The 25,697-nt window shown below is 42.9% G+C and overlaps 1 protein-coding gene across 4 annotated transcripts; it reads right to left on the bottom strand.

Moving 5' to 3' along the window:
• Positions 1-1,592: 1,592 nt before the first annotated feature.
• kiaa0513 (KIAA0513 ortholog) lies at positions 1,593-22,517 on the bottom strand. Of its 4 annotated transcripts, XM_014148967.2 has the most exons (15): positions 21,981-22,516; positions 20,692-20,807; positions 20,294-20,450; positions 17,137-17,656; positions 11,494-11,593; positions 11,278-11,351; positions 10,837-10,907; positions 10,271-10,475; positions 10,128-10,168; positions 9,847-9,928; positions 9,646-9,723; positions 9,166-9,195; positions 4,771-4,851; positions 4,541-4,635; positions 1,593-3,975 (listed from the first exon to the last, which is right to left on the bottom strand). In XM_014148967.2, exons 4-15 carry the CDS (start codon positions 17,601-17,603, stop codon positions 3,926-3,928), a joined length of 1,374 nt encoding a protein of 457 aa, XP_014004442.2. In that variant the 5' UTR covers positions 17,604-17,656; positions 20,294-20,450; positions 20,692-20,807; positions 21,981-22,516; the 3' UTR covers positions 1,593-3,925. The 4 variants fall into 4 exon arrangements, with proteins under 4 accessions (XP_014004442.2, XP_014004440.2, XP_014004441.2 ...); XM_014148965.2 differs by lacking the exon at positions 20,294-20,450 and having other exon boundaries at positions 21,981-22,515; XM_014148966.2 differs by lacking the exons at positions 20,294-20,450; positions 20,692-20,807 and having other exon boundaries at positions 21,981-22,517.
• Between the last annotated feature and the right edge of the window lie 3,180 nt (positions 22,518-25,697).

The raw sequence follows: 25,697 nt of genomic DNA, 5'->3' as shown, positions 1-25,697 counted from the left end.
CAAAAACAGATTTCAAATGTCTGATGTTTAGATTTCAAGAAACAGGTTCTAGCAATTTTTATGGCTGAGTGGCTGAGTATAAACATGTAGACTAAGACATACAAAAGATAGACAAACAAGAAACATATTGAATTATAGAAAGTTAGACAATAGAGAGGGAGAGAAGACAGAGAGATCAAGTGTGTATGTATCTGTGAGTGTAAACGAGCATGTAATTGAGTGTGTGTGTGTGTGTGCAATTATCACCTTCATAGTGTTCAGATATTTTACAGTTCCCAGAGCCATTAAATTCTACAGCCCCCTAAAAGGAAGCGATTCCCAAACCTTCCATAACAAAGCCATCACCTACAGAGAAATGAACCTGGAGAAGAGCCCCCTAAGCAAGCTGGTCCTGGGGCTCTGTGGGGTCTGTTTGTGTTTGTGAACAGAGCCCCAGGACCAGCTTGCTTAGGGGGCTCTTCTCCAGGTTCATTTCTCTGTAGGTGATGGCTTTGTTATGGAAGGTTTGGGAATCGCTTCCTTTTAGGGGGCTGTAGAATTTAATGGCTCTGGGAACTGGGGCTCTGTTCACAAACACAAACGGACCCCACAGAGCCCCAGGACAGCAACACAATTAGACACAACCAAATCATAAGAAAACAAAAAGATAATTACTTGACATATTGGAAAGAATTTACAAACAAAACTGAGAAAACTAGAATGCTATTTGGCACTAAACAGAGAGTACACAGTGGCAGAATACCTGACCACAGTGACTGACCCAAAATTAAGGAAATCTTTGACTTTTTACAGACTCAGTGAGCATAGCCTTCCTATTGAGAAGGCAGACACTGCGGACAAAATCAGGTGGAAACTGAGCTGCACTTCCTAACCTCCTGCCAAATGTATGACCATATTAGAGACACATATTTTCCTCAGATTACCAAGACCCACAATGAATTCAAAAACAAATCACATTTTGATAAACTCCCATATCTATTGGGTGAAATACCACAGTGTGCAATCACAGCAGCAAGATTTGTGACCTGTTGCCACAAGAAAAGGGCAACCAGTGAAGAACAAACACCATTGTAAATAGCATTTATATTTATTTTCCCATTTGTACTTTAACTATTTGCACATATGACATTTGAAATGTCTTTATTCTTTTGGAACTTTTGTGAGTAATGTTTACTGTTATTTATCTATTTCACTTGCTTTGGCAATGTAAACATATGTTTCCCATGCCAATAAAGCACTTGAATTGAGAGAGACCCTCATTGTGTGACACCACTGACTGAGCTTTCACTGCTCATTATATTGTGTCCAATCATTGAGCAGCCAGGGTGATGACTGTTTATTTACATGCAGCAGCAGGAATGGCAGTCATTTGGCAGTTTGGGCCAGGGTCTAAAACCCTCCCACATTGTGCTACATGATCCCACTCTGTACCCTGCTCACGTTGACTCAGTCTCACACACTGGAGTGCAGAGACTTCTCTATCTAATCTACACATTCACACTGAGCTCTCCTTCCCAAACACCTCTAATTCAAACATCCTCTCTCATACCCTCTCTCGCGCACGCTCACACAGACACGACTCCAAAAGCATCCACATGAAAAAATATATTTATTACAGCATCAGCTACTTGTTCCATCATAATTACACATCCATGCAAATTCAGCCACCATTGCACAACAGAAGTGGGAGGACATTGTTAATAACAGCTACCTGTAAGAGACTCTTGCCCCGCTCATTAAAAAGAAGGGTAGGCTATATTCTCCTATGCCAAAGTTTGTTCCACCTCCAAAGACACAAGGCTTGTCCATGACTAGGTATCAGGTGCTAGTTACAACTGGTCAAATCAGACCACCACTGCCTAGACAAACAACGTTACAACACTTTTCGTGAGAGATGTCTTAAACACCAGTGATGGACCATCCGTGCATTTGACATGCAACATGAAAAGCAGGTGAAGCATTCCAAGTATTAGAGGGCTGGTCTGCATTTCAACAATACTGAAAGGCCAGAGTGCACACAGCAATACAAACACACAGGAGGGCTTGGTGCTAAACTAAAACTGCACACATCCACAAAACAAAGAGGCAAGTCATTCAGCAGTATGGCAATAGAGGACATCACATGCAGATGCACAATATGTCTGATTGCTGAACAGAAGGTCAGATCCAGGCATGAAGCAGGGAGCAGCATTGCAATCCAAGGGAAACAGAGACAGAGCAGAACACAAGTGACACTTTGTGGCAAGAAGCTGGTCCTCTGCTAAACAGCCCACAAGAAAAGAGAGCGAGCGAGAGCAAGACAAGACAGACGTCTCCAAGACAAGGCATAGAACTTCAACTACAAGGCATAACATGCAACTACACATCGTAACTAACACTCTGGAGGAGTTACCCAATAGTTTATACTAAACATTTTACACATATAATTTGGTCTAGCACTTGAATGGACCACTCCTAAGGGAGGAATTATGACGGCACTTCAGGGTCTTAATAAGTGGAAAGCTTTAGTTGCCACTGAGACAGACATCAAAACACAATGACCATAATCAGTTACATAGTCCTTCACCAACAGATATGACACAAAACCAGTGATAAACAAGTCTTTGAACATAATAAAACATGAGTGAAAAAAATACAATATAAATACAAAATCAATTGATAAAAAAAGACAAAAAAAATTGCTAGTACTTCAATCCAGCATTGAGAAAAATGTACAATAATCCTAATTTCTATTCACAAAGCTCTGAAATGTCAAGAATTATATATTTTGCTTATGTCTCCCTCAAAAGCTGGATCCACACAGTAGTTTTTACACTTAACTCCATTGATAAATTAAGTGCGCTGAACAAGTCACCAGGCTTCCTTCCCTCTGGTGGTCTTAAATAATGTAAACAAGACATTGACACCCTTGCTGCACGATGCCCAACTTGCACAATGCTTGTTTCTCACTTATAAGGGCAATGATGCATGCCATGCATATAGCACAAACACCTCAGGTCAAGGCTACTCTAGGAATAAAACAGAAGGTATGGGACTGCTGCTGGAAGCCATGCTGCAGCCTCTCACCACTACACACTGCACTTTCACTAGCCATGATCTAACACCATGACAATCACTAAACACAGAGGACACTGAGCATGAGAATTCAACCTTATTGGAAATATGCTGACACAGTATATAGATGGTAGAATCATGAACAGGAGGATATTGTATCAAGTGGTTTTACAGATTGTTACAATTGAGACCTGCATTGATTACCATTGAAACAGAAAGGAAAGTTCCCCACGGGTACATTCAAGGCACTTCGACATTGGGCAGAGAGGAAATCATAAAAGGTCACTATTGCAAACAATATAAATAATACTAATTGTAGGATATGTGCAAGGAGCAGGTTACAGTATATCTAAAATGCATATACTGTATGTATACTGTAGTCAGGGGACATGGAAGACTAGAGAAAAAGGCTATAGAGAGCCTGGGCCGGTTACACGGAGGTGATTATGTAAAATGGGTTAATGGATGCTGATATGGCTGAAATTGTCCAACTATACAGTAAAATAAGGACCTGAGGAAGGTACTCATTAGTGACAGTAAACAATAATGTAATAGTGATAGGGTGAATGACCTTGTTGACAGTGCCCAGGAGAGGGTAGGTTACAGTATGTTGATTGGTGAAACTGGAATATTGACTATGCAGCTTCATGTTTACTATCACTGTGATAAAAGGTTTTGTGTTATTTATTGTTGCAGGTTATGGAGGCTTTACTGAAATAGGTGATTGGAGTTTACTGTACTGGATATTGATGGAATACAGTTATTGGTGAGCCTTCACAACATTGGAGAGTGAGGAGCAGATTAGCTTCAGCTAATTACTATTGATAGTGTACTAAGTAGTCATTGAAGTTGAAGTACCATTCTTTGTCACTCACTCCGTGGCCATCTGCTCAATGTGGTCGCTCAACAGCTTGTACTGCTCTGTAAGAGAGAGAAACGGAGAGCTCTTTTCAATCAAAACCACTAAGCACGTTTTTCCAGTTATAAATACATTAGTCTCAGAAAGCCTGTCTCCCCAACGGGCTCGGGAGAGGCAAAGGTGGAGGCATGACCCGCCTAACAGGCGCTCCTTAAAACCCACCAGCTTCACCCGGAAGCCAGCCGCACCAATGTGTCGGAGGAAACACCGTTCAACTGGCAACCGGGGTCAGCCTGCAGGCGCCCGGCCCCCCCACAAGGAGTCACTAGGGCGCGATGAGCCAAGTAAAGCCCACCGGCCAAACCCTCCCCTAACCCGGACGACGCTGGGCCAATTATGCGCCTCCTATGGGACTCCCGTTGGCACAGCCCGAGAATGAACCCGGGTCTGTAGTAACGTCTCTAGCACTGCGATGCAGTGCCTTAGACTGCTGCGCCACTCAGGAAGCCCCTACTAATATTTTTTTTATACGTTTAAAACAGTTTGAACAGTTTAAACAGGTGAAACAAAGTAAATTATATGAAAAGATCTTATTGATGTGAGGAAGGTTGGTTCATGTAGGGGTACCTTCATTTAGGTTCCCAATGACTGCTTGCTTCTTCAGGAAGTCATTGCAGAGTTTCTTACTGAGCCCAAAAGCCAGCATGTTGTGAGTGAATGTCCTGAAAGCAGACACTAAGAGTTAATTGACCATGAGATACAGTATACGAACCATGCCGATTCCTCTCCTCCTCAGATGGAATGTTACTTAGAAGTTGTTTTTTTGTCCATAGGCATGAGTATGTCACCTCACTCACCCCAGTTGGCCAAAGGCAATATTCTCGTCGACTTTAGAGCTGTCATCTTTCTCTTCCTGGGTCATATGACACCACTTCTCTCTGGAGAAAGATAAGAGCAGAGAGAAGTTAGGGGTCAAGGTCTCCAAGTTTACCTCTGACCTTCTACCCACACCAAAACAACAAACATCATTTGAATGAAATGAAAATAGCAAAAAATGAACACTTTTTCAAAGGCAAACACGTCAAACTAAAGCGATGGCATGCTGGATATTGCGTGTTAGATTGCGGTTCTCTCTCTGATTGGGGAACAGAGAAACATGTCTGTCCAAAAGCTTTGGGAAGCTTTATAACCAGTGTAGTCATACATATGTAGTCATATGTACAACTAAGAAAACAGAGGACCTTTTTTTTATTTTAGCAGGGAGTCACCATTGAGACCAGTGTCTCTTTTTCAAGGGAGCCCTGCATATACAATTTAATAGAACCAAAAAATGTAATACAATATAAAACAAGTAAAATACAGCACGACACAAATTTAACAGATAAATATACACAAAACACAATCAACTAAAACAAACACATTCTTCATTCTAAAATTCCTCTGTCCACTCTCTAAACTGCCCCAGGGACACTAAGGCTGTGTGTAATGCTTTTGGGAGATTATTCCAAACATATGGAGAAGAAAAACTAAAGGCTGATTTACCTAACTCTGAAGACAACAAATGAGTCTCCAGAGTTAACCAACCCTGTGAACAGGATTGATAACTTGACCTGATCAACATCACACACCCATCCACTCACACACACACACATAGAAGGCACAGGAGGATTTCTGAAAGAAATAATACAATAAACTGAATGCTTAGCATTTGATGGGCTGCTACAGTAATTCATGACAATACCCATGGAGAAGAACATAGCTATTAAGTGCTACAACACACCGTTCTACTTTGATGTGTTTGTCATAACAATTGTCATGCTCATTGTGGCTCAGTAAGACAGCATTCAGCGTGCAGTGGAATAAGACTTAACAGTAGCACTTTGTAATAACTCCACATAATAAAGCATTTATAATGGGTTAGTAAATCATTTATTCATCATTTATTAATCATTGCTCCATTAATAAGGTTTACTATAGGTCCTTATAAACCATTTATTAATCATTAGTTAAGTATTTTGGCATGGCCTCATCTGCAGTGTGGGCTATTTATAGTTTTATACATGTTTCGAGTGACCAGTGGAATTTCTCACCAAAAGATGGACATGCCATTGGTAGACATTCCAGCAGTAGGTCTCACTAATATATTTTTTTGAAATTCAAAATCAAATAGCTAAATGATCCTCGGTATGACCTTAAAACAATTCCATATAGCTTAGTAATATCCTTCACCCGGCTTAGACTCTGATGTGATATTTTTAAAGATATTGGGATAGTGCAGCAAAATAATGTATTCCAATATTTGTTTCCTTAGCTCGTAAGCAGTCTATGGACGGCTCTTAATCTCTTGTGGACAGATTCTGCATGTTAACCAAATAATCTGTAGTGAAGAGATGGAATGCGTAGGATAACGAGCTGCAGTAGTCCTGGTGTTTGGGTTTTCATCACTGATTATTTGGACGTACCAGGATTTGGCGAAGACGGTGCTTTAACTTTGACAGCTTCACATTGTGGTGAAATTAACAGCAAGGGGGTGGGGGCAGACAGTTTCCTTTTGCAAACCACAACTCCCAATTTCTAACATGTATGGACCCAGAATTTTATCACGCAGCTGACCAAATTACACAGGATTTTAGTTCTAGGTGAACCGAGATTCTAAACTGGGTGGTTCGAGCCCTGAATGCTGATTGGCTGAAAGCCGTGGTATATAAGACCATATACCACGGGTATGAGAAAATATTTTTACTGCTCTAATTACATTGGTAACCAGTTTATAATAGCAATAAGGCACCGTGGGGGTTTGTGGTCTATTTCCAGTATATCAGGGCTAAGGGCTGTATCCAGGCACTCCGCGTTGCGCCTAAGAACAGCCCTTAGCTGTGGTATATTGGCCATATACCACACCCCCTCTGGCCTTATTGCCTAATTAGACTGCTCTAAGGGGTGACTGCAATCCATACTTTTGGTAGAAAAGTCACTGCCAAGAAACGCTTATAGCATTTTCAGACTGAAAACATTATTTTACTCAGCATAGTGTATCCGAAGTTACACATCACATTATTACAACAGTGTGACTGTTTTGGAATAACATTTTCATTATATTTTCTTAAACACCCTCTGTATTGTGTGCTTATTGTTAAACCATAGATACTTTTGCCATGTAGTGTATGTGGACACCCCTTCAAATGAGTGGATGCAGCTATTTCAGACACACCCATTGCTGACAGGTGTATAAAATCGAGCACACAGCCATGCAATCTCCATAGACAAATATTGGCAGTAGAATGGCCCATACTGAAGAGCTCAGCGACTTTCTACATGGCACCGTCATAGGATGCCACCTTTCCAACAAGTGAGTTCGTCAAATTTCTACCCTGCTAGAGCTGCCCCGGTCAACTGTAAGTGCTGTTATTTTGAAGTGGAAATGTCTAGGAGAGAAAATGTCAAAGCCAGCAAGTGGTAGGCCACACAAGCTCACAGAACGGAACCACCAAGTGCTGAAGCACGTAGCGTGTAAAAAATGGTCTGTCCTCGGTTGCAACACTCACTACAGAGTTCCAAACTGCCTCTGAAAGCAATGTCAGCACCAGAACTGTTCGTCTGGAGCTTCATGAAATAGGTTTCCATGGCCTAGCAGCCACACATAAGCCTAAGATCACCATGCGCAACGCCAAGCATCGGCTGGCATGGTGTAAGCTTGCCGCCATTGGACTCTGGAGCAGTGGAAACGTGCTCTCTGGAGTGATGAATCACACTTCACCATCTGGCAGTCCAACGGAAGAATCTGGGTTTGGCGGATGCCAGGAGAATGCTACCTACCCCAATGCATAGTGCAAACTGTAAAGTTTGGTGGAGGATGAATAATGGTCTGGGGCTGTTTTTCATGGTTCGGGCTAGGCCCCTTAGTTCCAGTGAAGGTAAATAATGCTACAGCATACAATTACATTCTAGACGATTCTGTGCTTCCAACTTTGTGGCAACAATTTGGGGAAGGCCCTTTCATGTTTCAGCTTGACAATGCCCCCGTGCACAAAGCAAGGTCCATACAGAAATGTTTTTTCGAGATCGGTGTGGAGCCCTGACCTCAACCCCATCGAACACCTTTGTGATGATTTGGAATGTCGACTGAGAGCCAGGCCTAATCGCAAAACATCAGCACCCAACCTCACTAATGCTCTTGTGGTTGAATGGAAGCAAATCCCTACAGCAATGTTCCAACATCTAGTGGAAAGTCGGGACCAACTCCATATTAATGCCTATGATTTTGGAATGAGATGTTTGACGAGCAGGTGTCCACATACTTTTGTTCTAGGGGCCATTTTGAGACCTTAAGGAGCATCAGGTACTGCTGGAATGTAATTAACTAGGTTACTAACATGTACAAATGTGAGAGTAATGATTAAACTAATTACTAATCCATTGTAAATGCTTTATTACATGGAGTTATTCTAAAGCGCTACAGACTTGGTCGAGAGAAAAAAATGATGTCACATGCAACATGCCGTACTAAAGAGAAACCCCTCATGCTGCAGATAAGAGTGAACATGTCAGCATGCAATCATCTGTGAAAACAGAATACCTAAAATACCTCACCATCATGAAACTAACAGCTCTTTTAAAACCCTGCTTCATGCTCGAGACAAATGTATTCATCCATGAAATAAACCCAAACAAACGGAAATAACAACAACCAGACAAACAAGAAGTGCATAAGTAAAAGCATGCCTTTCTGATGCTCGACAAGCACGCAGTAAACCTTGTGGCACTTATGACAAGTAATGCCCGCACCATGATCAAAATTAGGAAAATCGTATGCAATCAACATAAATGTGTATTAACAAGAGAAACACACTTGTAATTAGTTGTCTAAAATAGACGGCTTTGAGCTATGACAGACACAGTGGATACAGTGAGTGAGAGGAGAGGTTCATGCAGATATCAGTGGACAAGTCAATATGACAGCAACTATCCTACTGCTCCAATACTGAGCCTATTATTGAACTACAGTACGAGGATCTTCCCTTACCCTGTTCTACTTGTGCTCAGTGAAGCACATCCTGAACAGTGCAAATTAAGCCTACGGCTCTTTCTAGATTGTCTCTCACTCTAAGTCACAATGTTGAGCATCCATCTGTTCCTTTCTCGGTTCATCCCTTTATTCGTCCTCTCTCTTTTCCCTCTTTCCCTTGTTCCTCGCTTTCCCTCCCTATCTCTCTGTCTACCAGTGTTAGGAGGAGCAGACAGATAGGACAGACCTCTTGTCTTTCTCTTCCTCATCCGTCCCCCTGCCCGGCAGCAAGGCACAAGGAGACAAAGGGTTAAAGACACATGCAAAGGTTGAGAACAAGAGCTCGGAGAAGAAACTGGTGGCAACAGTCAGGAGCTCAACAGCAGTTTGAGTGAACTACAGACAGGTAGGTATACAGTGAGACTTCCTTGAATTCCTCATTTGTGTTGAAACTCATACCACATTCCTTTACCCCTCATAAATACACACAGACAAGACAAGTGCTCACAAACAAAGAGACAAACCTCCCACCTCTTGAAAATACACCCCACATTCACGCATATGTTTCATTCAATCTATCCATCTATTGCACTCTATTACACACTCCCATTTTATCCTCTGTTCACACTACACAGGCTGTAAGAGGAGCTTTATAGTAACATCCCAGTTTAGTGATATAACAGCCGTATCATCTTTCATCTCCCCTGCTGGTACATCAGTCTCTCACCTGGTGGTAGGTGACCTCTTCTTCCTCTCACAGTGGACCGCATCAAAGAACGCTGCATTCCAAAACCTTAACGTATGCCTGTCACCAGAGACAACACAACACATCTATAACACCAACCAGGTAGGACAATAATTCACTACCTCATTGTTATTGTGTGGATTTTAAATCATCTATAAACATAAATGAACATCCATCTCATACCAGATGGGTTGCTGTTTCAGGTGTGTGTACAGGTACACCTTCTCGTTCTCCACTTTCTTCTTCTCTGGAGGCACAGAGGACACTATAGAGGACAGGCAGAGAGAGCAACTGATAAAGGCAACCCATACTTTGAGGCAAGAGAGGTATCATTTTTCCAGTTGGCAGGTTGGTTATAAGAACATGGAGTTATAAATCTGACTAATACAGGAACTGACTTGCTTGTATCTTAAACTTTTGATGGGTGTGTACCCTACAATCAACAAGAGATGAGATTGACGTACCTGGTGATTTGGGCTTTACCTCGACTGGACTCTCTGCCTCCCTGGGTAGAAAATAGTTGGGAGGAAAAGTCAGTAAATAAACTGACTAAAACCGTGCTTAGAAGAAACATTATTGATTGGTTATTAACAGGAATACATCTCACTCATTCTTTCGAGCGGACGCCCTCAGCTTGCTCTCCAAGCCTCCAAAGAAGCCTTTGACGTCCGTTTTGGCAGCAGAGGAGTTCTTCAGGAGCCGCTCGGCTGCGTCCTTCTTGCCAGACAGCCAGGAGTTGGCCTTATTCAGGTAGGAGTCCATGGCTACAGGCGGCTGCTGCAGCAGCTCAGTGGGGGATGGCTGGAACTTACCTGAGGTGCAGGGGAAAATCCTTTTACTATACACCACCATGCCCTAATCATGTTTCCTATTGATTATGAATAGGTACTGCGTAGAGCCTAATAGCAAATTAATAGCATAGTAATAGCAAAGTAATAGCATTATAATAGCATTGTAATAGCACAAATTCTAATTCCCCACACATGCAGAGATGCACACATCAATAGTAAGAACAGTCAGCTTAAACTGACTCGGTGGTTATGCTGCAACCACAAAAGGGTACAACCCTGACCGTTGACCCCTCCCCATTAATGTTGGGAAACTGGGAGGAGGCCATGAAGAGAGGGGAGAATAAGTCTCTCATTTGTGGTTCTAAGCAGGTACACATCTCACCAGTGTGGTAGTAAGTGAAACACATGGTCATGAGGTTTTTAGCTGGACTGTAGTCATCCATCTGATAGCACCTGCAACACACACACACACACTTATGTAATGGGGATATGATTGTGCAAATAATATTGTACAATGAAATACACCCATTCCCTCATGTGTGACTAGGTCTAGACAAAGAGCTTTACACGCAACACCCACACGTACTTGACCACACACACAAATGTGTTCACATATTGTTCTCCTTCTGAGATGGAGAGCCGAGCCTGGAAGTTGTTTTGTCTTTACAAACTCTTCAGGGAATGAAGCCATTGTGTAAAACCCATCAATACAATGTAGCAGGTGTAGAGCTCAAAGTCTCCAACAAAAATAAATTAAACAGGGAAAAAATAAGCACTTAACAAAACATGAAACAGTTGAAGTGAAAGAGGGAGTCAGACTTACTCAAAAAGAACAACTGCAAAAGACTGCACCAGCCTGTAGAATGTTGCTTCACTCACACACTTGGAGTTGCAGCGCTGCAAATAAAGCCATGTGTGTTTAGTTACCATAAAACTTAAAATATGTAGCACCAACAGCGAAGCTGTGCTGATAACTGTGCTATTACTGTGTCTATGTGCAGAGACATGCATATCTCTGTGCTTACATACTGGAACTTACCTGTGCACTGACATATCTGGCAAACCACTCCCTGCCCTTGCCATTTTCTCCACTGCACAGCTCCCCAAAGCGAGCCTTCTCCTCCTGGTCAAAGTCCTCCCTGAGAGAAAAGAGGTTTATACAGACCCACCTTAAAACAGACTCACAGTAACTGAACAAAAATAAAATGCAACATGCAACAATTTCAAAGACTTTACTGATTTACAGTTCATATAAGGAAATCAGTCAATTGAAATATTTTCATGAGTCCCTAATCTATGGATTTCACATGACTGGTAATAGAGATAGGCATATGTTTGTCAAAGATACACTATACAGTGCATTTGAAAGTACTTTGGCCCCTTGCCTTTTTCCACATTTTGTTACGTTACAGCCTAATTCTAAAATTGCTTTTTTTCTTTTTAAATCCTCATCAATCTACACACAATACCCCATAATGACAAAGCAAAAACAGGTTTAGAATTTTTTTAAACTGAAATCTCACATTTACATAAGTATTCAGACCCTTTACTCAGTACTTTGTTGAAGCACCTTTGGCAGTCTTGAGTCTTCTTGGGTATGACGCTATAAGCTTGGCACACATGTATTTGGGGAGTTCCTCCCATTCTTCTCTGCAGATCCTCTCAAGCTGTCAGGTTGGATGCGGAGCGTTGCTGCACAGCTATTTTCAGGTCTCTCTGCCTTTATTTCTTGCGCCACCCCAGAAATAACCCCCTTGATAGGTGCCCTGCTACGAAAATCCATGCAGGAAACATTCCACTCTGATATCTTTTTGAGTCTTAACACACGCTAGTTCTGCTCTGCAGACACACCAACAAAAATCTAAAAGAAGACCACTTCTTGTGACTCTCACTGACTCCAAACTTTGTTCCAACACATTCCAGATTTTCCTAGGAGACATTAAAAGGATTTCCTAAGTAGCATTCATCCAAAACCCTGATTCAAAAACGAGTCTAGTAGTTTCCTATTTTCCAACATAGCTTTACTTCTTTTGTTTTCCTTTTTCTTCGCCACTGTAACCCACTCATTCTCACTTTCTGTACTATTAGATTCACTCGACTCACGAGCAGTTTCAAACATTGACCTCAGTTTCCGCCAACGAACATCTACCCTGACATGCACTGTCAACTGTGAGACCTTATATAGACAGGTGTGTGCTTTTCCAAATCATGTCCTATCAATTGAATTTACCACAGGTGGACTCCAATCAAGTTGTAGAAACATCTCAAGGATAATTAATGGAAACAGAATGCACCTGAGCTGAAGGATCTTGAGTGGGGCAGGCAGGGATCCTGAGTAGCGCAGCGGACTAAATCAAATCAAATTTTATTTGTCACATGCACCGAATACAACAGGTGTAGAGACCGGTACAGGGTCAATGTGCGGGGGCACCGGTTAGTCGAGGTAATCGAGGTAAAATGTACATGTACGTAGAGTTAAAGTGACTATGTATAGATAATAAACAGAGTAGCAGCAGCATAAAAGAGTGGTCTGGGTAGCCCTTTGATTAGCTGTTCATGAGTCTTATGGCTTGGGGGGTAGAAGCTGTTAAGAAGCCTTTTGGAACTAGACTTGGAGCTCCGGTACCGCTTGCCGTGCGGTAGCAGAGAGAACAGTCTATGACTAGGGTGGCTGGAGTCTTTGAAAATGTTTAGGGCCTTCCTCTGACACCTGGTATAGAGGTCCTGGATGGCAGGAAGCTTGGCCCCAGTGATGTACTGGGCCGTACGCACTACCCTCTGTAGTGCCTTGCGGTCGGAGGCCGAGCAGTTGCCATACCGGGCAGTGATGAAACCAGTCAGGATGCTCTTGATGGTGCAGCTGTAGAACCTTTTGAGAATCTGAGGAACCATGCTAAATCTTCAGTCTCCTGAGGGGGAATAGGTGTTGTCGTGCCCTCTTCACGACTGTCTTAGTGTGTTTGGACCATGATTGTTTGTTGGTGATGAGGACACCAAGGAACTTGAAGCTCTCAACCTGCTCCACTGTAGCACCGTCGATGAGAATGGGGACCTGTTCGGGTCCTCCTTTTCCTGTAGTCCACAATCATCATCTTTGTCTTTGAGGGAGGGAGAGGTTGTTGTCCTGGCACCACATGGCCAGGTCTCTGACCTCCCTATAGGCTGTCTCATAGTTGTGGTTGATCAGGCCTACCACTGTTGTGTCATCGGCAAACTTGATGGTGTTGGAGTCGTGCCTGGCCATGCAGTCATGAGTGAACAGGGAGTACAGGAGGGGACTGAGCACGCACCCCTGAGGGGCCCCCGTGTTGAGGATCAGCGTGGCGGATGTGCTATTACCTACCCTTACCACCTGGGGCAGCCCGTCAGGAAGCCCAGGATCCAGTTGCAGAGGGAGGTGTTGAGTCCCAGGGTCTTTAGCTTAGTGATGAGCTTTGAGAGCACTATGGTGTTGAATGCTGTGCTGTAGTCAATGAACAGCATTCTCACATAGGTGTTCCTTTTGTCCACGTGGGAAAGGGCAGTGTGGAGTGCAATAGAGATTGCATCATCTGTTGGAATGGAATGGGTCTAGGGTTTCTGGGATAATGCTGTTGATGTGAGCCATGACCAGCCTTTCAAAGCACTTCATGGCTACAGACGTGAGTGCTACGGATCGGTTGTCATTTAGGCAAGTTACCTTAGTGTTCTTGGGCACAGGGACTATGGTGGTCTGCTTGAAACATGTATTACAGACTCGGACAGCGAGAGGTTGAAAATGTCAGTGAAGACACTTGCCAGTTGGTCAGCGCATTCTCGGAGTACACATCCTGGTAATCCGTCTGGCCCTGCGGCCTTGTGAATGTTGACCTGTTTAAAGGTCTTACATTGCCTACGGAGAGCTTGATCACACAGTCGTCCGGAACAGCTGATGCTCTCATGCATGCTTCAGTGTTACTTGCCTCGAAGCGAGCATAGAAGTAATTTAGTTGTCTGGTAGGCTTGTGTCACTGGGCAGCCCGCGGCTGTGCTTCCCTTTGTAGTCTGTAATAGTTTGCAAGCCCTGCCACATCCGACGATTGGCGGAACCTGTGTAGTACGATTCAATCTTTGTCCTGTATTGACGCTTTGCCTGTTTGATGGTTGGTCGGAGGGCATAGCGGGATTTCTTATAAGCTTCCGGGTTAGAGTCCCTCTCCTTGAAAGCGGCAGCTCTATCCTTTAGCTCAGTGAGGATGTTGCATCTCACTGCATCGCAGTGCTAGAGGAGTCTCTCCTGACCCGGGATCGATCCCGGGCTGTATCACAACCAGCCGTGATCGAGAGTCCCATAGGGCGGCACACAATTGGCCAAGTGTCGTCCCAGTTAGGGGAGTGTTTGGCCGGGGTAGGCCTTCATTGTAAATATGATTTTGCTGTTAACTGACTTGCCTAGTTAAATAAAATTTAAAAAATACATTGAGTCTGATAGCAAAGGGTTTGAACACTTATGTAAATAAGGGATCTGTTTTTTATTTTAATACAGTTGCAACAAAAAAAATGTAACTTGTTTTCCATTTGTCATTATGAGGTATTGTGTGTAGATTGATGAGGGTGAACATTTCTTTAAATCAATTTTAGAATAAGACTGTAAGGTAACAAAATGTGGAAAGCCAAACATTGGCAGTAGAATGGCCTTACTGAAAACCTCATTAACTTTCTACGTGACACCGTCATAGGATGCCACTTTTTCCAAATAGTCAGTTCATCAAATTTCTGCCCTGCTCGAACTTTAAGTGTTGTTATTGTGACGGGGAAACATCTAGGAGCAACAATGGCTCAGCCGCGAAGTGGTAGGGCACACAAGCTCAGACAACAGGACTGCTGAGTGCTGAAGCGTGTTAAAATGTTCTGTCCTCGTTTGCAACACTCATTCCCGAGTTCTAAAATGCCTATGAAAGCAACGTCAACACAAGAACTGTTCGTCGGGAGCATAATGAAATGGGTTTCCATGGCCGAGCAGCCACACACAAGTCTAAGATCACAATGCCAAGCGCTGGCTGGAGTGGTGTAAAGATTGCCACCATTGTACTCTGGAGTAGTGGAAACGCGTTCTCTGGAGTGATGCATCACGCTTCACCATCTGGCAGTCCGACGGACAAATCTGCGTTTGGCGGATGCATTGTGCCAACTGTAAAGTTTGGTGGAGGAGGAATAATAGTCTAAGGCTGTTTTTCATGATTCGGGCTAGGCACCTTAGTTCCAGTGAAGGGAAATCTTTTCGCTACAGCATACAATGACATTCTAGATGATTCTGTGCTTCCAACTTTGTAGCAACAGTTTGGGGAAGGCCCTTTCCTGTTTCAGCATGACAATGCCCCCGTGCACAAAGAGAGGTCCATACGGAAATGGTTTGTCGAGATAGGTGTGGAAGAACTTGACTGGCCTGCACAGAGCTCTGACCTCTACCCCATCGAACAACTTTGGGATGAATTGGAACGCCAACTGCGAGCCAGGCCTAATCGCCCAACATCAGTGCCCGACCTCACTAATGCTTGTGAATGAATGGAAGCAAATCCCTGCAGCAGTGTTCCAACATCTAGTGGAAAGCCTTCCTAGAAGAGTGGAGGCTGTTATAGTAGCAAAGGGAAAACCAACTCCATATTAATGCCCATGATTTTGGAATTAGATGTTTGACAAGCAGGTGTCAACATACTTTTGGTCATCTTGTGTACCTTCTTTAAAAAGGTAGGGGCGTGGATCAGAAAACCAGTCAGTATCTGGTGTGACCACATTTCACCTCATGCAGCGTGACATCTCTTTCACAAATGTTAATCAGGCTGTTGATTGTGGCCTTTGGAATGTTGTCCCACTCCTCTTCAATGGCTGTGCAAAGTTGCTGCATATTGGCGGGAACTGGAACATGCTGTCGCACACGTCGATCCAGAGCATCCATAACATCCTCAAAGAGTGACATATTGAAATTGCCATTGATAAAATGCAATTGTGTTCATTGTCCGTAGCTTATGCCTGCCCATACCATAACCCCACCATTGGGCACTCTGTTCACAATGTTGACTTCAGCAAACCGCTCGCCCACACAACGCCACACAAGTGGTCTGAGGTTGTGAGGCTGGTTCGACATACTGCAAAATTCTCTAAAACGATGTTGGAGGCGGCTTATGGTAGAGAAATGAACATTAAATTATCTGGCAACAGCTCTGGTGGACATTCCTGCAGTCAGCATGCACATTTCACACTCCCTCAACACTTGAGACATCTGTGGCATTGTGTTGTGTGACAAAACTGCACATTTTAGAGTGGCCTTTTATTGTCCCCAGCACAAGGTGCACCTGTGTAATGAATGACCATGCTGTTTAATCAGCTGCTTGATATTCCACACCTGTCAGGTGGATGGATTATCTTGGCAAAGATGAAATGCTCACTAACAGGGATGTAAACAAATTTGTGCACAACAGTTAATAGAAATAAGCTTTTTGTGCGTCTGGAAAATTTCTGGGATCTTTTATTTCTGCTCATGAAACATGGGTCCTACACTTTACATGTTGCGTTTATATTTTTGTTCAGTATTGTATCCTCATAAAAGACCCTACCCATGTTTAAGTACCACTGTAAAACAATTCATTCTAGCTACACATACTGTACAGGCCCTCAGGGACAGACCCACACCACCCAACATTCAGAGAATCCAGGGTGTTCTTACTTTCCATGAAACACCTTCTCCACGTAAGCCTTCATGAACTCCTGATTCTCCACGGCCTCTACCCCAAGCTCTGCACTGTGATTGGACGAGGAGGATGAGCGCCGTGAGTTCCACTGCTGAGAGTGTGGGTCCATGTCATTCTCACTGTCTGCCGACTCTGTGGCATCACTGTCCCCGTCCTCTCCCCCACAAAGGTGGTGGGAGCTGGGCATGGGGGCCAGGGGATCAGGCAACCGTGGCTCCAGGGGAACAATGGAGGCAGGCTCTGGGAACAGCAGCTCAGAGGAGAAAATATCTGTGTGGAGCAGCGCCCCACTAGGAGGACTTGAAAATGAGGGGGCTGTATCGTCTGAACATGAAGGGATATCAAAGTCTATGAGGTTTTCCACAGCTACCCCCTCCATTGTTGAGGGAACAGAGATGGCAGAGCTGAAGTAGACAGGAAAAGGCTCTTCAGACACTCTCATCCACGAGGGGCGCTGTAGCAGAATGGACTCAATGCCCACAGACCCAGTGCACGCTGTGAAGAAAGGAGAGAGGGAATTGTTACTTACAACACTCATAGGCCAACTTTAAACCAAATAAGAACATATAATGATGTACAGTAATGCTGTTGATATGACTGTCTGGATATGGACGGATATTGTGTTTTCCATCAGTATTGAAGCTGTCCTCTTATACAGCTCTGTATCAAAATGTTGCCCTCTGCCCATTTTTTATAATTGTTTTTTATTTCACCTTTCTTTAACCAGGTAGGCCAGTTGTCATTTACAACTGCGACCTGGCCAAGATAAAGCAAAGCAGTGCGACAAAAACAACACAGAGTTACAGTCAATAACACAATAGAAAATCACTATACAGTGTGTGCAAATGTAGTAAGATTAGGGAGGTAAAGCAATAAATAGGCCATTGTGGCGAAATAATTACAATTTAGCATTAAGACTGGAGTGATCGATGTGCAGATGATGATGTGCAAGTAGAGATACTGGGGTGCAAAATAGCAAAAAAATAACAATATGGGGATGAGGTAGTTGGGTGGGATATTTACAGATGAGCTGCGTACAGGTGCAGTGATCAGTAAGCTGCTCTGACAGCTGATGCTTATAGTTAGTGAGGGAGATATAAGGCTCCAGCTTCAGTGACTTCTGCAATTCGTTCCAGTCATTGGCAGAAGAGAACTGGAAGGAAAGGCGGCCAAAGGAGGTGTTGGCTTTGGGGATGACCAGTGAAATATACCTGCTGGAGCGCACGTGGGTGGGTGTTGCTATGGTGACCAGTGAGCAGAGATAAGGCAGGGCTTTACCTAGCAAAGACTTATAGATGACCTGGAGCCAGTGGGTTTGCGACGGATATGTAGCGAGGGCCAGCCAACGAGAGCATACAGGTCGCAGTGGTTGGTAGTATATGGAGCTTTAGTGACAAAACGGATGGCACTGTGATAGACAACATCCAATTTGCTGAATAGAGTGTTGGAGGCTATTTCTTCTTAAGTTAAGCCATTTTGCTTCTCTGTCAGGGGAACAGAGTTTTGCCTGCTTTTTGCCCTGATCCTGGATCTGGCAGCTCTGCCAGTCTAACCCCCAGGCTGATGTCTGGTCTGATCCTGGATCTGGCAGCTCTGCAAGTCTAACCCCCTGGCTGATATCTGGTCTGATCCTGGATCTGGCAGCTCTGCAAGTCTAACCCCCTGGCTGATATCTGGTCTGATCCTGGATCTGGCAGCTCTGCAAGTCTAACCCCCTGGCTGATGTCGTCTGACTGCAAGACTGGGGATATTATTGAGATAAGGAGGACTCTTATACAATACAGGATTGAGACAGTTGGACTGTAACCCAGCATTAGTGAACACACACGCACAAAACACGCCGTAATGTTTTATAAAAGTAAGAAAATAAAGAAATATGGCCATTCATGTTGCCCATTTTTCACACAAAACACACACAACCCCTTTCCAATTGTTCATGTCAAATTAATGAACTATAGCTCACTCTGAAACCTGAACATACCTCGGTCCTTGTGATAAAGCTGTGAGAAAGAAAAAGAGTTGTGAGATTTCACTCTTGACATTTTGGTGCATTTGATGTTAGCTAAAATAGGCCTTACCTGACTTGTTCTCAAAATGTCAAGAGTGAAATCTCACAACTCTTTTTTTCTCTCACAGCTTTATCACAAGGACCGAGGTGAGCTGAGCTGAGTGAGAGAAAGCAGGTTTCTCTGTTGTTGTGGTTCCCACTGCAGTACTAACGGCACGGCAGAATCACCTTCCAGATAAGCCATTGGCCTATGCACTGAGCCCCCCCTAGCTGCCCTCCGAGTGAGGGGGAGACCTTCAGTTGAGCTCAGGAAATCTCAGCGGTGAGTGCACAGGCTGCAGTATTTCTGCTTCCCGAGCAAGAGAACAGGCCCCCAGTCCTGCCCAACCACCCACACACTCTCCCTCAGGGGATTGAGCATAGAGGACGGGGATGGGGGGCTTTTCATCACAATGATGGGATACTGAAAAGCTTGAGTAAGTAGGTCTACTGGATTTATGACTTGAGAGATGTGAAGGGGGGGGGGGTTGTAGAAAGATACTGCATTGCATTGATCCATGTGTACGATCCAGGCTGTAATGAAATGATAAACTGAACTTACGTACATATACTGTAGACAGGATCTGGTACCTAGTTTTATATTGCAGACAAACACATCTCATCTTCATTTTTATTACCAAAATCAATATCTAGGTGTATCTCTTCCATCGTCAACTAATATCTAGTTTCCAACAATCTACAGTGGTCATTACATAAATTGTGGCATTGTTCTATTATGAGGTCTTGTTATCATGTAAAATATGCCCTTGCAAACATTCATGTGAGGGCATGACACATAAAAGCCATGTTATACTAATGTTCCCATGTTCACCCTAGGAAATATTATTCAGTAGGCTAGTCTCTCCACAGCCATCATCCAAGCAACATACTCTATGTGATAGACTGAGTAGAGGAAACATCTTGTCAATTCAGTGTGGATGATATCATTTTCTGATTTTCTTCCTTCAGTCCTCACTGGCATTCTAAAATTACATCTCATGGCCTGCAGGCCAGGAACTGAAGTCTTGCTTGCTTGGAGTGTCCTCCCTATAATCTCTTAGCTATAAAATCTAAATGTTCCTTACCCCAGTGTAGGAGGGCTGTTGTCCAGTCCAGACGCCTGACTGTCCTGACTCAAGCCGGACTTTGAGAGGAGGGTGAACTGGTTCAGTCATATCTAATCACAGGCATTTGGACACTTGAATGTCCATGTAGGCTGCCCCTCTCTTCCATGGGAGTGGACTAGCAACATAGATAAGACTGACTGAGTGCATAACTAAACATTTCACACTGAAGGGAATGTGAGAGAGAAGAGGCTGATGACTGATAAGGGAGGTTTGGAATCTTGTTTCGTTATGCCTTGCTGCTAGTGCTATGGCTGGATGCTGTATATATTATCTGACCTAACATGACATGGACACAGCTAGTTCAGAGAGAAAAAGGCAGTCTAAAATAAATGACTTAGAGGACATGCATTACTCACTCCAATTTGGTAGGCAAAATTCGGTTTTCTTTGCAAAGTAGGCATTTCACATAGCTCATTGTTCTTTTCACATGGCTGTTTGTTTCCCTGGTGCATCATCTCACAACAACTTGAATCTGAAGCAGAGAAAACATGTCAGTCTTCCAAGCTCCCATTTTTTGTCCAAGAATCAATCAAGTATGATACCCAACAAACATGTCCTGCTGGAGACCAACATCCCTATATTATTAACGAGTTTTCCCAAATAAGTCAAACCCTCCTCCCCTTCATGACCTTGATCAAACAAGGTCACTTAAATAGAGCTACCATGGCGACAACCGAAGATAAGCTGTTAAGACCACTTGGACACAACAGCAAAGCAGGAGCCAGAAGAGACAACGGTCACTGTGTAAATGACCATATAAATATTAACAGGAAGTTCTCTTCCATGTGCAGTTCCAGATAAAACCAAAGACAGCCCCAACGCCAAACAAAACCAATGAGTAGCCTATTATGAGTAAGCTTCATCACTAACACCAGCCTGCTCCTACTAGTACTTTTAACTGGTGTATGAAATGTGCTCTCTATAAATAAAGTTATTATACATGAGTAAAATAAAAACAACACATTTCCAACCTGATACAGCAATGATACTTTTATCAAAGATAGAGCTAGTTAGAGTGACACTGCATCGAAACGATGTATATGTTTTGGGCAAAATGCAGTAGCTACTTTCCCATCAGTAAGGCTACATTTTTGTTATTGCCAATATGTGTGTACGAGGTAAGCTTCCAGAACAACATGCTTGATCGTAAGAACAGTCAAGTAGGCCTAGTAGCCTGGGGGGGAAAAAAAACATAAAAACAACTTATATTTTCATTCTGAATTCAACCATTACTTCAGTAACGTTAACATGAAAGCAAGGAGACTAGATCTCTTTTCAGGAAATAGATCGAATACTGTAAACAACACCCATTAGGTTAGGCTACAGTATGGTGGTTTACTCGTATATTTAGTGCTCCATTTCTTTTTAAACACGCACTTCAGAGGGATAGCCCATGTTACTCAGCCAATAAACATCTATCGGGTTGCCAGTGCCTGCCAGTGCCTGCCAACACCACCACCACTTGACATCTCCAGCAATCTGATGATGAATGACAGACATCTAGTAGGCCTACAGTGTGAAATCGAAATAAGATTGTATATGGCATGTCAATGAAACATACCAAATTACAAGCGTATGTCGAGAAATTGATTATATAAAAACACATGATATAATAACAGTACATTTCCTTTACAGTTGTACGTACATGAAATGTCCCAGGTTGATGAGGGGTTTAGTCTTCCCTGTGTGCGTCGGAGCCTGCTCACTTCAGCAGTCTCAAAACAGGCATGCGCAATCAAGCACGACTGTAAAGTGGGGGTGGGGAACCCAATGACGTCACGAAGTATCCCGTTCATGTCATCTCGAAAACTCGGGCCCTCCAAGTTAAAATGTGTTAAAAATGAACGTAAGTTATTTGCGTAAAGCTTCTTATTGGTTGATTCTCATATATCCTTAGTGGGAAACTGGAATCTTTTTTCCACAACAAGTAAGCAAGTCAGAAGTTTTCGAGTTACCGACTTTTTAACGTTTTTTGTTGTTGTTTCTGACAGACTATGAACACGGAAGTTGATGTTTGACTCCGCCTGGGTCCATGCTATTGGGATCATCGGGACGTCCCAACTCTGTCGTGGCCCCATTTAACTTGACGTTCAAAATGGTTAAGATAATGGTAAAGGTTACGTAATGGTTACGGTTAACGTTAGAGTACGGACGTCCCAATTATCCCAGATAGAACTAACAACAACATATGTTCACGCGAAAATAAGACAATACCAATTGAGGAGTTTTTGTATGGGGGGGTAATGAGAGTGTCGAATTTGGTCAATATAACAGTTCATTGCTTATTTGATCGAATATAAGTTTCATAATGCTTAGGTTGATGCGATGTAGGCTACTGATATATGTGATAAGACATTCTGACAACTTTGTAAATAACGATTTTATACTGGAGTTGTACCATATGTTTACACGCGTATCTGCCCTCTCATTGGCTAGAATGTTCCCACCTGATCTCGCTTCCCCCCGCCTACCTTTCGCATCTCAAATCGGACATGCGTTTCCATTGTTAGAGCGGTCAGTTGGCCATCTTGTCAATATAATAGATAATCTTTGTTCTGCATATGAACGGGAAAAGGGCCAATAATATTTGAGCAGACTTCGTCACGAAACTGATGACCAACCAATATAATTTGTAGTTGTAGCGCACGGGCCTGTGTTCTGTTTCAGCAGAGCTCATGACTCACTTGCGTTCATGTTTTTTCCCCCGTGTTGCCCTTTCTAAGTCAACACTGTAATACTGTGAATGTCAATAATCTATTATCATTTCCATTGGCTATAGGACTTCAAATCTCTTCCTATATCATCATTTGTGTTTTTTCCAATTATGAAGAAAGACAGAAAGATGACAAGCACATGTTTTAAATGTGTTCAGAGTCTCTAATAAGAGTCTTAACCTACCTACAAAAAATGTCAAAAGAATTACAGTTTAGAGGTGTAGGCTACGCTAACAAAGCCGACTTGCAGCAGCTGCCAGGCTGTGGAGCTTCTGAGGGAGGAGGACAGTCATGAAGTGCAGCTTGTCCTTCTTTAGGCTCTGAGCATCCATCTGCTTTAAACCCAACCCCATGTACTTTCTGCTCATGCAGGGACCACTTTACCAGCCCCTCCCGGTTTGGTGAGCTAAGGGTCACATCAAGTCACAGTTAGTCCCCAGGGATCAGTGTGCTTAACAGGCCTATTCATGAAGAAAAGTAACTCAGGACTGTACTTCTAATAGTGTGCTGGACTGTTGTGAAAATCATGCAGCTGGAAGTTCTGGATCCAAGAAATAGCTATACTGTCATCAGTTTACATCAGAGTGCATGCAAGCAATATTGCCCCAATATTTTACTCTTATTTAACTAGGCAAGTCAGTTAAGAACAAATTCTTATTTTCAATGACAGCCTAGGAACAGTGGGTTAACTGCCTTGTTCAGGGGCAGAACAACAGATTTTTACATTGTCAGCTCAGGGATTCAATCTTGCAACCTTTTGGTTGCTAGTCCAACGCTCTAACCACTAGGCTACAATATGCCATCATTTTCCTTGCACAGCTTCTCCTCCTCTTCAATGACTGTTCCTGTAAGTGGCATTTAAGGGAATATAGGGAGTGATCAGATGTTACCTTGGTTTGAAAAATAATATGATCTCTACAAGCTCTTTATTGTGACTGACTCGTGACAGAAATAGGGACAAAACAGTTATATATCAACAAATAATGATCTAGTGGCCTCCTGACCACTTTATTTGATGATGCATCTTTCTTTTTTTATTCCTATTATTCTTATCTTGTGAAAAGATAATGTTCATATCCTCAGAGACAAAATCAATATCTCCTTATAACGTTCAGGTCATTGATAACAGTTATTAACTTGCATAATACATTGGAATTATTCTGGTGATCACAAATGGCATCAACCATGCCAATGTAACAGTAGGTTATGTAGTTCAGGTCCTGACTAACAAAATCTGGGGCCCTAGGCAAGAACATTTTAGATGGCCCACTCTTGGTGGCAGAGATACAATTTTGCACTTTTAAACCAATGTCCTGTAATTATACATATTTAGCGTTGGGGCTTTGAGAGAATGTTGCAGTTTTAAAGCACATTTCCTGTATTTATTTGACACATTTTGGCATGGTTTATGCCGTGTAATTTGGCACTGATGTAGTTGATGTCTGCTTTAGACCTACCTGTTATCTTTATACAGTTGAAGTCGGAAGTTTACATACACCTTAGCCAAATACATTTAAACTCAGTTTTTCACAATTCCTGACATTTAATCCTAGTAAAAATTCCCTGTCTTAGGTCAGTTAGGATCACCACTTTATTTTAAGAATGTGAAATGTCAGAATAATAGTAGAGAGAATGATTTATTTCAGCTTTTATTTCTTTCATCACATTCCCAGTGGGTCAGAAGTTTACATACACTCAATTAGTATTTGGTAGCATTGCCTTTAAATTGTTTAATTTCGGTCAAATGTTTTGGGTAGCTTTCCACAAGCTTCCCGCAATAAGTTGGGTGAATTTTGGCCCATTCCTCCTGACAGAGCTGGTGTAACGGAGTCAGGTTTGTAGGTCTCCTTGCTCGCACACACTTTCTCAGTTCTGCCCACACATTTTCTAAAGGATTGAGGTCAGGGCTTTGTGATGGCCACTCCAATACCTTGACTTTGTTGTCCTTAAGCCATTTTGCAACAACTTTAGAAGTATGCTTGGGGTCATTGTCCATTTGGAAGACCCATTTGCGACCAAGCTTTAACTTCCTGACTAATGTCTTGAGATGTTGCTTCAATATATCCACATAATTTTCCATTCTCATGATGCCATCTATTTTTGTGAAGTGCACCAGTCCCTGCTGCAGCAAAGCACCCCCACAGCTGCCACCCCTGTGCTTCATGGTTGGGATGGTGTTCTTCGGCTCGCAAGCATCCCCCTTTTTCCTCCAAACATAACGATGGTCATTATGGCCAAACAGTTCTATTTTTGTTTCATCAGACCAGAGGACATTTCTCCAAAAAGTACGATCTTTGTCCCCATGTGCAGTTGCAAAGCGTAGTCTGTCTTTTTTTATCGTGGTTTTGGAGCAGTGTTTTCTTCCTTGCTGAGTGGTCTTTCAGGTTATGTCGATATAGGACTCGTTTTACTGTGGATATAGATATTTTTGTACCTGTTTCCTCCAGCATCTTCACAAGGTCCTTTGCTGTTGTTCTGGGATTGATTTGCACTTTTTGCACCTAAGTATGTTCATCTCTAGGAGACAGAACGCGTCTCCTTCCTGAGCGGTATGACGGCTGCATGGTCCCATGGTGTTTATACTTGCGCACTATTGTTTGTATAGACGAATGTGGTACCTTCAGGCATTTGGAAATTGCTCCAAAGGA

This window comes from Salmo salar, chromosome ssa16, assembly GCF_905237065.1.
Source record: "Salmo salar chromosome ssa16, Ssal_v3.1, whole genome shotgun sequence".
NCBI lineage: Eukaryota > Metazoa > Chordata > Actinopteri > Salmoniformes > Salmonidae > Salmo > Salmo salar.
This window is presented reverse-complemented; position numbering and strand designations above follow the sequence as displayed.